A 12,632-nucleotide genomic window follows, 5' to 3' on the forward strand; every position below is an offset into this window, starting at 1 on the left:
ATATTGAATTAATAATAATAATAATAATAATCATTAAATAGCATATAGTAAATAGTGTAAAAATAAATAATAGCATTTTAAAAGTGTATTCACACCCGCTGTCTGATTATTATTTCTCTTATTCCAGTAGTGTTTGTAGTCATGATTGTGACGGCTCTACGGTTCCTCTGAGATCAGATCCTCTTGACTTAGTTGAGAGGAACACAGTGTTCTCTGTCCCAATCTATTTCTGAAGCAGCTAACCTAATTATCCCCGACCGACATCAGACAAACGCTGGGAGATCAGTGCTAAATAGTGCGGCACTCTTTTAATGGAGACATTAATTCAACCAAAACAATGAAATAAACACAGTTCCATAAACACAGCTTTATCGGTCAACCAAACATGATCAAATGCCACTTTGAATCCCAAAACATTAACAACAGCGCCACTATTTGTGATCGGTGTAAACATGTCAGTCTGAGAGACTGATAGAGGATGGTTATAATGCCATTCAGAGGGGATCTTCCATCAAGTAAAACACTATTAAGAGAGTCCCGCTGTGCTGGTACTCTTCAGGAGGATTGTGGGTAGGAATCTTCAGGATCCTAGAACATCTGGATCATGCATTCCCTGGATTTTCCCACACCGACCCACTTAACTGTGGAGAAGAGATGCAAGCGTGAGTTTGAGTGACAGGAGGATGTTATAAAAGCAATGAGCCCCAAGGAGCCGTGGTTTACAGTGAATTAATAACAGCTGAGGGGCGTTGACTTAAAACCCTTTAACTGTTATAAATTCACTGAAAACTACAGCTTCACTGAGCTTACTGCTTTTATAAAACGGTCATTCCATACACGTAGTAAGGTTTCACAGAATAAAACAGAGCAAATAAAGTGTAATGATATTAATAAAAACAGTATTCTTCCACCAAACAATGTAGCTCCTCAGAAACAGTTGTTGTTGCAACAAAGTGGTTGCCGAGCAACACACAGAAGTAAACAAAGGTGAATGTTACTTTGTAGCGTTAAGGGCTCGGCCAATCAGAATCAAGGATTGGAACTCTCTGCTTTATAATAAGATGGTTTATCGGAGTGGACTCACTAGGAACGCCAATGTGATTCTCCACGAAGCGGATGTAGTTCTGCGCTTTAGGAGGAAGATCGCTCCACTTCCTGGCCGCTGATGTGTCCGTCTTCCAGCCGGGAAGCGTCTCGTATTCAACCTCCACCTTCTGCAGAACCTCCATGTTGGCTGAAAGGACAGAGAGATTTATATAAATATTTTTTCTTTTTTTTACTTGAAATAATAAAGTAAACTTTTAATAAATTCAAATAAAACATAAACTTAAACCTATGTTCAGCTAGTTACCAATGATTTTTCATAAGCTAAAAAAAAAGAACAACAATTACGAAAACACAAAAATTAGTCAACTTTAATAATAATACACTTTCACTTTTATAGCACCCTTAAAAGTCGCATCTCAAAGCGATTTGCAAAAATAAAATAAAAATATATGGAATACACACACACTCTCTCGCTCTCTCTCTTTCACACACACACACACACACACACACACACACACACACACACACACACACTCAAAAGAATCAGTGAATCATTCTTCAGAACCAATTCAATATTTTAAATTCAAATTCAAACTAATCCAAAATCTGAACAGATTTAGGGATGACACTTTTAGGGATCACTTCACCTGGGAAATATGGGACTCTCTTGCCATTGATCTTATAAGCAACACCCACTTTAATTTCCTCCAGAACATCGAGGATGTCCAGTTTAGTCAAAGCAATGCTGAAGAGACACACAACAACCATCAGAAAAACACTGACACAAAGCTTAGCACTTTATACGCAAAACTAGAATAAAATGTAAAAAAGCAAAATCCCTGTATTTATTACACATGCAGTATAATAAGGTCATGTGACAATAATGTGGCATGCTACTGTTTATTGTGTATTTCTAGTTACATAATATATCATACATTAAAAAATACTATTTAGTGTAGTATTTAACCATATCTTATTATACTCATATACAGAACCGAAGCGCTCACGCTGTGAATCCGTTGATCATATGAGCGTAGTTGAGAATAACCAGATCCAGCCAACCACAGCGTCTCTTTCTGCCTGTGGTCACGCCCACTTCATGACCTCGTGTCTGCAGCAGCTCGCCCACCGCCTGAGGAGAGAGAGAGAGAGAGAGAGAGAGAGACATACACGGATTAACACTTTGGTCAATAAATCAATTAATATAATCTATTAATATCTAGATATACTCGTTTTTTAACATCTATAATTATTTTGCTATACTTACAAAAATATATTATAATTATAAATATAAAAAATATTTAAATATTTAAAAATAATAATTTGTTATATTCATATTTTAATTTTAATTTATATATTTTCTTATTTATTTATTAATTGAAATATGTTTTATATTTATTACATTTATTTTAAAAACATTAACTGGCAAAGTACAGATCAATTCAACAGTAACTATGTATACAAAAATGTTTGCCGGCGGTGAATCTAAATTGATCTGTTGTTTGTGTGAGTTTAAGCACAGCTGCTCCAAAGGGCAAACGCACTAAACCCAAACGTTCTCTAAATATAACAGCAGCAATCATCAGATCATATTATCATGAACGATTAGTGTATTTGTGCTGGGATTCGTCCCATCAGTAACACACACATTTGTCTCAGATGACGCAGATTGAACACAACGCTGGAAAGAGCACTATTTTAGTATAATTGAGACACTATTATAGTTTTTGCTAATATTTTTAATTAGTTTTTATTTTAATATTTTTCTGTTTTCATTTTATTTTAAGTGCAGTTTTAGTAAATTTAGTAAAAAAAAAAAAATTCTATTAATTAATTAATTTTGTTATTTTAGTACAAGTTTTTTTTATTTATTTTTTTATTTCAGTAAAAATATATAGTATTTAGAGTAGCAAAATGTTTTTATTTTATTTGTTTTCATTTTAGTTACTTAAGTATATCAAGTTAAACTAAATGGAAATGAAAAATTGATAGCTGAAAAACAATAATTTTAGGTTTTTAAAATTAAGAAAAAAATTTCAAGTAATAATTAGTTGTTATGGTTTTAGTTTTAATTATTTTACAATATCAAGTTAAACTAAATGATAATGAGAAATGTCTCGGCAACTATCTGAAATAAAATATGTCTAATTAATAATTTATGTTATATTATTTCAGCTAAATGATTACAAGATTTTTTTATTGATTTTAGTTTGAGTTATTTTAGCATATAAAGTTAAACTAAATATGAATGAAAAATGTTGTCTTGTCGATTAGATGTTTATTTATTTATATTTAATTAAATTGTATTTTATTTCTTAAGGTTTTTATCCTTTGTAAGTCCAGTTTATAAAATAAAAATGATACATTTTGCCTTGGCAAGTATCTGAAATAAAATGTTTTTTTTTCCAGCTAAATTTTATTTAATTTCAAGTAACAAAAGTTTTCTTATGTTTAACTTTTAATTATTTAAGTACATCAAGTTACACTAAATTAAACATTTTTTTTTTTTTTTTTTTTTACTGTTTTAGTTTTCACTATTCCTGTACATAGGAATTAAATAGCAACTATTTTTTTTTTTTCCTATTGTCCGTTTGCATTATTGACACTATTTTGATATTTTGAAGCTGCTTTGACACAATCTGTGCTGTTCACAGCGCTGTATAAGTGAAGGGGACTTGACTGGACTATATTAACCCTCATGGTGTCTCACATTGAGTTGTTCTGTGGGAAAGGCTCCGATCCCGACTCTCGTGGTGTAGGCCTTTGACACTCCGTACACGTCTCCGATGTTCGAGGGAGGGATCCCGAGGCCGGTGCACACCCCCCCCACCGTACAGTTGGAGGACGTCACAAACGGGTACGTACCTACAGAGAACACACACCACCGTTTGATCTCACACAGTTCACTCGCACACACACACACACACACACACACTCACCGAAGTCGATGTCCAGCAGAGCTGCGTTCGCTCCCTCCACCAGGATTCTCTTCGGTGACCCGTGAATCGCTTCATACATGAAATAGACTCCGTCTCTGACCAGCGGTCTGATCCTCTCGGCGTAGTCCTGTGAAGCAGCACGGGTCAGAGACAGAGCCACACACACACACACACACACACACACACACCTCACCTTCAGCTTCTTCAGCTCGCTCTCCACGTCCACCTTCAGAGCCGGATACATGGACTGATACTGCTGCACCAGGTTCTTCACCCTGCAGGAGTGAGTTACAAACACTTCAACACAAATGAATCCCAATCTTCATCTGTCATGCACTTCCTGTTCTGTGCTCAGCACTAAATCTCCATCTGAAGACTAGAGAAACGTAAATACAACCAGGAGATCCCTACAGCGCTATCTGAATAAACAGATTTAATGCTTGCATTGATTCAGCATGACTACAACAATACATCATTTATCTGAGTAGTTCTTATAATAAAGTATTTAATAATGCAATGACTTTATCACTGCTTAGAATACTATGCATGCCTCTACAGACACCTCACCTTTATTAGTTTACTCGCCAGACTATAATCATAATTCATTTATACATAAACTTTTCACTGTTCTAAAGTTTGGGCTCAGTAAGACTTGTAATGGTTTTTAAAGAAGTCTCTTCTGCTCATTAAGGCTGCATTTATTTGATCAGAAATACAGAAAAAAAACAGTAATCTTGCAAAATGTTATTACAAAATAAAATCATGATTTCTATTTTAATATCCTTTAAAGTGTAATGTATTTCTGTGATGCTCCGCTGTATTTCCAGCATCATTCCTCCAGTCTTCAGTGTCACATGATCTTCAGAAATCATGAATAATATGATCATTCATTATCAGTTTTTTTGGAACATTTGATAGTTTTTTTTTCAGGATTCTTAGATAAATAAAAATATAAAAAGAAGAGCATTTATTTAAAATATAAATATTTTCTAGCAATATATACTACTGTTTAAAAGTTTGAGGTCAGTAAATATTCTTCCTTTTTTGTAAGAAATTAAATCTTTTATTCGTATTTAATTAAAAAGTGATAGTAAAGATTCATATTGTTAGAAAATATTTATATTGTGAATAAATCCTGCTCTTTTTAACTTTTTATTCATTAAAAAACCCAGAAAAAAGTATTGGTTTCCAAAAATATATATTTGTCAGTACAGCTGTTATAAATAAATGATCATATTATTCTGATTTCTGAAGATCATGTGACACTGAAGACTGGAGGAATGATGCTGAAAATACAGCGGAGCATCACAGAAATAAATTATATTTTAATGAATATTAAAATAGAAAATATAATTTTACATCATAATAATATTTCACAATATTATTTTTTCTTCTGTGTTTTTGATCAAATAAATAGAGCCACGATAAGCAGAAGAAACTACTGTAAAAGTAATAATAATAATAATAATAATAATAATACATATTCTCCAAATAAGAGCATTATAAAACGCATTAAGCATTAAAGAGCTGCTGGGATCATGAATATTAATCAGTTTGTGTGCATTCGCTCGAACTGATTTGCTGAAATTAAAACTGTGTTACACAGAGAATTGTGTGTTGTGTTTTGCAATAAGTGTTTTATGAAAGTCTAAGAATTAGTGTATGGTTTTGCAGATTTGGAGTGTAATATAATTTCTTAGTAACACAGCACTGTGAAAAATGTGCATCATTTGGTTTACATCAAGAGCCAGATTAGATATAAATAAGCTCCACACTTGTTTGTGTGTGTGCTGCACAGGTCTGGTGTACAGAATGTTTTTGTTCAGGTGGCTGAAATGTTTGAGAAACGTTCTGCTCAGCAAGAAAGTGAATGAGGAAACACTGTAAGATGTGCACAGCTTTACCTGGTAGAAAACTCACTGAAGTCAGCCATCAGGTCACAGATGCGGAGCCCGGTGCGAGACGCTTTACAGGCGTACGTGGGGCCGATGCCTTTCTTAGTGGTTCCTATGCTGTGACCCAACAGAAACATGGTTATAAAACTACCAAAACATTCATGCATAGTGCAACAGAATCAACAAACAAACCAGGTCAAACTAAATGTGACTTCTTTTTTTTTTTTTTGCATTATTCTATACATTGCATTTTTATGTTTTATGCATTAAGTTCAGCTTTTTTTTTAATTAAAATTCATATTGATGCAAAAATTGGTCCAGAGTCTAAATCAATTGCAAAACCCTGATTTGTGTGATTTTCTTATCTCCTGATTGCAAACAAAATATTCTAAGCTATTTTATTTATTTGACTCTTTTTAAATGTTTTATTTTTTTAATGTATTTACATATCATGTTTGAAGTTGAGTATAAGATGCATTTATTTTTATACAATTATTGGTACTATTTATATTATTAGACTGTATTATTATTATTATGTGACGTTATATGCAATATTTGCAACCAAAATTCACAACCAGTGGCCAAACTACAGAACTGTGTTTGTTGTCTTCTAACAATTAATACCAAATAAACAACTATTATCAAACATAAATCTAAGTTGAATCATTAATGCATCGTTTATTCTTACGTCTGTCCTTCCTGAGCTTGTCTCTGAACCTCCAGAAGTCCATCCAAAGCCTGATGAAAGTCAAATACTGACACAAACAGATGCAATCATACGATCGTCTATTATAGGTATTTTCCACCTGCACTGTATTCAATATATTTAATAAAAACACTGTTATTTATGGTTATATTACCGATGTGAGCTCGATCTGAGATGATAAGTCTTTTATCCCATCCTTTCAGACCTTAGCATGGAAGAAAACAACTAATTATTTCTGAGCACAGAATCAAGCCATGAATAATCAATGAATCAAGGCTGGATTATTAAACACCGTGTAATGTTTGCATGTATATGTAAGTTATGAAAAAAAAAAAAACAACAACCTTTTTTCTCATTCTTGTCAATCTCCTCGAATAATCCTGGAAGATGAATGACTACGCCGTTACCTGCAGATGAAGACACGGTCAGGATTCAACTCTACAGTCTGAGGCAGTTCAAATACAAATATAAAATGTGATTCAGAATTTTTATATCATTCTGACTTTTTTCTTGCAACTGCAAGTTTAACATCTTGCAATTCTGATTCATACTCTGAATCCAAAGTTTATATCTCACAATTCTGACATTTTGCTTTACAATTTAATTTCTTGCAATTCTGACTTTTTTTCTGTACATTCTTTATTTATTTCTTGCAATTCCAATTTTTTTTATTACAATTTCTTGCAATTCAGATTTTTTAAATTTTTTATTAACTTCTTGCAATTCTGATTTTTTTCTTTTGAATTTATTTCTTGCAAGTCTGACGTTTTTTCTATAAATGTTTTATTTATTTCTTGCAATTCTGACTTTTGCATTTTTTATTAATTTCTTGCATTTATGTTATTTTAAATTTTTTATTAATTTCTTGCATTTATGTTATTTTACATTTTTTATTAATTTCTTGAGATTCAGATTTTTTTATTATTAATTTCTTGCAATTCAGATTTTTTTTTATTTTGAATTTATTTCTTGCAATTCTGACTTTTTACTTTTTTTTATTTCTTGCAATTCTGACTTTTTAAATTTTTTATTAATTTCTTGAAATTCAGATTTTTAATATATTTTTATTGAACGCAGCGCAACGCAAGCAAACTTGCCCGAGCTCTTACTCAGGAACCAGTGTTGATCTCGTGACACTGTTACTGCACAGACAGTGAGAAGCACTCAGATTCTGCACAGAATCTTCTGTAATAACCAGATCAAAGAGCACTGAGGTGGAAAACAGAAGTAGTAACACTAACTATAACCATGGTGTTGTGGCAGCTGTAACGATAAAGACACGATGGAATCACTTCCAGAACAATTTTCTTTTTACAGCTGATGAAAGATAAAAACATTGACAGCCAATCAGAATCCATCCTGCTATAACGAGCTTGAGAATTTAAAGCGGCAGACGATATTATATAATGCTAATATCGCTATCTTTATTGGTGTGAACAAGGCTTTCGTCTGGAGACTAAAGGCTAGTTTATATCTCACAATAACTTATTGTAAACCCATAATTACATGTTCACTTTTAGTGTTTTTCTCACAATTCTGACCGGTTTTCTTATAATTGCAAGTTTATATACTTTTTTAGTCAAAATTGTGGGTTTCTATCGTGCAATTCTGAGATTTTTCCACAGTCAATACACCAGATGCAACACTTAATAGTTACAGTAATGCACTGTACTATGAGACTCTCCTCCTCACCGATGAATGATGTGCATTTGGTGCTGATGATTCCACTGGGGAGAAGATGGAAATCATACTCTTTCTCATCCACCACCACCGTGTGCCCAGCGTTATTTCCTCCCTGTGACAGAAACAACCACATGAACCTCATGCAATGCAGTGTGAAGCTGCAGGACGGTTAGCAGTCAAAGGTTCACGCTCCAGATTTACTCTCATACTTTCTCCAGAAGGGAGACCTGGAAATGTGTCTCTGTAAGCATCCAGACGCTCGGCTTGCCCTTTACTCAGACACACTGTGTCCAGCGGAGAAGTCCAGCCTCCAGGCGATCCACCAACCAGCGAGGCTTGTTCTCAACAGGGTTATGTGATGGGCTTGTATCGCCAGCGCCGTGGCCTTCTCACATGTCCAGTAACGCTGGGAATGTGACCCGAGTTCAGCGAAGGGCAAGGAGGAATTCTGGGACAGATATTCTCTCAGATTCAGACTCGCACAGCAACACGGCTGAACAAGCGGGGATTGTTACCAATACTTTATACTATATGCAAATAATAAGGATTTTAAAAATAATGCATGTGTGTCTAATAATGATGACAGAGACGTAAACGTTCAACTGATACTCCATCCCATACATTTATATTAGATATCTTGGATACATTTTTAAATTAGACATTTGCTCCAACATTTGGGAATATGGGTAACATTGAATATTTACAGAAATAAGAACAGAGCACTATCATGTTTTATTGCACAGCAAACTATTCATATTAAAATTAGTTGAATATATATGTTATAATAGATCAAAACATTTAAGTAAATTTTGAACCGCAGAAAATAAAGTTAAAAAAAAAGTTTTATACATGCGTATATATCAATTTTTTGTCTTTTCTAGATGCTCCAAATCATAAATGAAACAAATTGTTCATAATAGTAGTTTGCTGTCCAATAAACACAGTGTTTATCAGTTCTTCATTTTTTTTTTATTTCTGGAGTTGAGTTAAGTTGCATTTACATAAACAAGATCCCATCCCATATTAATAATAATAATGCGATGTAATAACCAGTTATTAAAATAAATGTAAAATATTTATAGTAGTTACTCGCATTATATAAGACTACAGTCACATTCCTAGTATATTTCATACAGAAAGTTAACTGTAAAGTTGACTGTTGTTTATTATTATTGATATATGAAGGTGACGTTATATTTTGATCTTTTGACCGTTTTATTACCTGACACCTGCACACGACGTCAGACTCCGTCGCCAATAAATCAACAACTTTTCCTTTGCCTTCGTCTCCCCATTGCGCTCCGAGAACAACTGTCACTTTGTTCCCCGAGTCGTTTCTCGCCCGTTTCCCCGCGGCGGACCTGTGGTCGTTCGGTGACCGGCCCAAAGACATGTTGAAGAGTCCGCAGAGGAATTAATCTGACAGCCGTTAACGACGAGCGCCCGACAGAAATGTGTCGTTCGCGAACGAGTCGGCTCTCTGAGTCGGTTCCTTCAAGTGAACAATATGAGTCGGCTGCCATTTGAGAGCCGATTGGGAGCTGAAAGAGTCGGTTTAAATGATCCGGATCACTAAAGCGATTCGGTGACGGGCGGGTTATCGCCGCGAAACTTTTTAGAATAGAATAAAGATAAATAATAATTCTTATACTTTAACAAAGTATTGCTCAGAAGTTACTTAACAATAATTTCAATCGTTTTAAAGTTGATCTGCTTCGGTAAAAATTATCTAAAGACCGCGAATAGTCACGGGACACGTGTTACTTTTCTCACTGCTTGATAGAATAGACCAATCGCAGTCGATGAGTTTTACAGGATGAGACTTTTAAAAACAAGTTTCATTGACGAGGTAGATTTGCGTTTTTACGTCACTAAACAATTAATGATGTTCGTTGATTTAAAAGATTACACTTGTAAGTGTACAAATGTTCCTATTACGACAAAAGAACGCTTTGATATTTGAATGCTACTTAAAGAGGATTGAGGTTTGTGAGCCGCCGAGCGCCGCCTTTCGGCGGAGTCCGCCAGAGACACGCGCATGCGCAGTCTAGCACGAGCTATTGAGTCACGACTGTATAATAAAAACAGGTCACGAGGGTACTACAATGCACTATTGATCATTTTTAGATAACTTTGTTGCAAGGGCGTGCAAGTCATAAAACATCAGCTGATACAATCAATACAGATTTTATTCAAGTAATCATTTCAGTTCATGGACCTTGGAATGGAAGCGATGGAGACACATTACGCTTTTTACAAGCACAAAAAGTGTTTAATTTTTATTTTATAATGTAGAGATTTTCTTGATGCAAAAACATACCGACATAAATATGAAAACCACCCTGACACTGTTATCAGTTCAAAAATATTAATGTACTGCATAAATGGCAAACATCTTCATAATATATAAAGTTTACATTCAGAGCAATATTAATAGTTAACAGCGAGTTATCTTAAAGGTTTGAGAAACACAGCAAAAATCCATAATCAGCCATTTTCCCCTCTCTTAAACACTCAAGTGTAAACATCCATTGATGAGACACTGATGCAATGCTACATTTCTACAAACCTGATTAAGAAACAAAGAGGAGATCACATTTTAGCGGTTTCATTTTTAGACAAAATATTCCTTTAATTTATGAAGTAGCTTGAGGTTTTGCTGAAGTGTACAGAAACACAGAAGCTCAAACACAATGGTTTTAACAAATCATCTTAGAAATTATACTTTAAAACTTCCAAAACAACATGCATGCATTTTATTTGTAAATATCATGGATTTGTTTAACTTTCATTCTTCACAGACAGAGAGATCAAAGCCCTGGTTTAGTCATGATGACAACCCTAAAACATGTCGGGTCAAAGGTCACACTTCCACTGATCAAGTGACCAGAAACTTCACATACCTCTCCTGTCAATCATTTACTGTTAGTAAGTAAACAATTATTTAGCAATTTATACTGGTACATTTATCTATTCACATGAATATATATAATAATCAGTAAATCATCATATTTTCATGATTTCTGAAGATCATGTGACACTGAAGACTGGAGGAATGATGCTGAAAATACAGCGGAGCATCACAGAAATACATTACACTTTAACACAGATTCACACAGAAAACAGCGGTTTTAGATTGTAATATTATTTCTTTATTTTTGCTGTATTTTTTATTAAATGCACGCAGCACCGGTGAGCAGGAGAGACTTCTTTCAGAAACCTAAAAACATGTTAATTAAGAGGATAATGATTCATCATAATTAAGTTTCTGATAAAAAAAATCAGTTATTATTTATTAGACATAAATCTCATTTATACAAGACAAATCACATGTAAAGAAATGATTCAAGGATCTCTCTTATATGCATAATAATAAAATAATGACAACAACATGTATTGATGTATAATACATAAATTAAATCTTTATATATTTCCAAGTGTTACTACGTGACAGTTTAGAGAATTTGGTTGGATGGGGTTTATATAAAAATAATTCAAATAAATTTTGTATTGGTTGAAAAATATTAAATGAATGTGAAGAAAATTTAGGTAAGAAAACTAAAAAAAAAAAAAAAATATATATATATATATATATATATATATATATATATATATATATATGTGTGTGTGTGTGTGTGTGTGTGTGTGTGTGTGTGTGTGTGTGTGTGTGTGTGTGTGTGTGTGTGTGTGTGTGTACTGCCTTCTTTGTTTCTTGGGAAGAAATGCTTTTTGTTTTCAGGATTTAGGGGGTGGGGCCTACATCAGGAGTGGGCAGGGCTTGTGATGTCACTCCGTCTACATCATCACACGAGGAATGAAGCGGCTCGTCTGTATTCTTCACAGAGTCACTATCATCACTTCTCCGACAGACCTGACACTTGCTGCTTGAGGACGAGAAGAGACTGGTTTGTTCAGGAAGCGTGTGCTGGACGGAGACGAAGCATGAAGCAAAGCCAGTGTTCTTCTGATTTACAAGATGTGGACAACTTCTGCATGTGTTTGGGTAGCTGACGTCAGTTTGTGATAGGTAATGTTTTCTAGCATTATTATACATGCTGTTACAATACTTTACATAGCATCTACATGGAATAGAAATACTTCCAGAAATGTTTCACACTGCAGGACCTTCTGACATAGTGATAGTAGATGGGTAGATTTTTATTTTTCTGATAACAAAAACAACAAATACATCAGTGTTCTTTAATATAAATAATAATAGTAAATAATGTATATATTATATGGCATATATTATTATTTTTATTTCGTATTTTTATTTTGTCATATAAAAGTAATTGTTTATATTTATAAACAATAATAATTACATGTAACACATTATAAATAATAATAATAATAAACCTTTTC

The 12,632-nt window shown here is 33.7% G+C and overlaps 1 protein-coding gene across 1 annotated transcript; it reads right to left on the reverse strand.

The window, feature by feature from the left end:
• Positions 1-282: 282 nt before the first annotated feature.
• LOC113117614 (adenylosuccinate synthetase isozyme 1-like) lies at positions 283-9,730 on the reverse strand. The gene is made up of 13 exons (XM_026286401.1): positions 9,493-9,730; positions 8,280-8,382; positions 6,932-6,994; positions 6,742-6,792; positions 6,570-6,636; positions 5,891-5,998; positions 4,180-4,261; positions 3,987-4,113; positions 3,758-3,912; positions 2,055-2,179; positions 1,695-1,792; positions 1,085-1,234; positions 283-641 (listed from the first exon to the last, which is right to left on the reverse strand). Exons 1-13 carry the CDS (start codon positions 9,661-9,663, stop codon positions 589-591), a joined length of 1,353 nt encoding a protein of 450 aa, XP_026142186.1. The 5' UTR covers positions 9,664-9,730; the 3' UTR covers positions 283-588.
• Positions 9,731-12,632: the final 2,902 nt, after the last annotated feature.

The sequence above is a fragment of the Carassius auratus genome, chromosome 17 (assembly GCF_003368295.1).
Source record: "Carassius auratus strain Wakin chromosome 17, ASM336829v1, whole genome shotgun sequence".
Lineage (NCBI taxonomy): Eukaryota > Metazoa > Chordata > Actinopteri > Cypriniformes > Cyprinidae > Carassius > Carassius auratus.

Bases quoted from the DNA above. Each gene is read 5' to 3' on its own strand.
- LOC113117614 (XM_026286401.1), bottom strand. From the start codon at position 9,663: ATGTCTTTGGGCCGGTCACCGAACGACCACAGGTCCGCCGCGGGGAAA. The intron at 2,180-3,757 runs GTGAGACACCAT...CTCTCTCCTCAG, and splicing joins TTCCCACAGAACAACTCAAT to GCGGTGGGCGAGCTGCTGCA. The intron at 1,235-1,694 runs GTGAAGTGATCC...CTGTCCTTTCAG, and splicing joins GAGAGTCCCATATTTCCCAG to CCAACATGGAGGTTCTGCAG.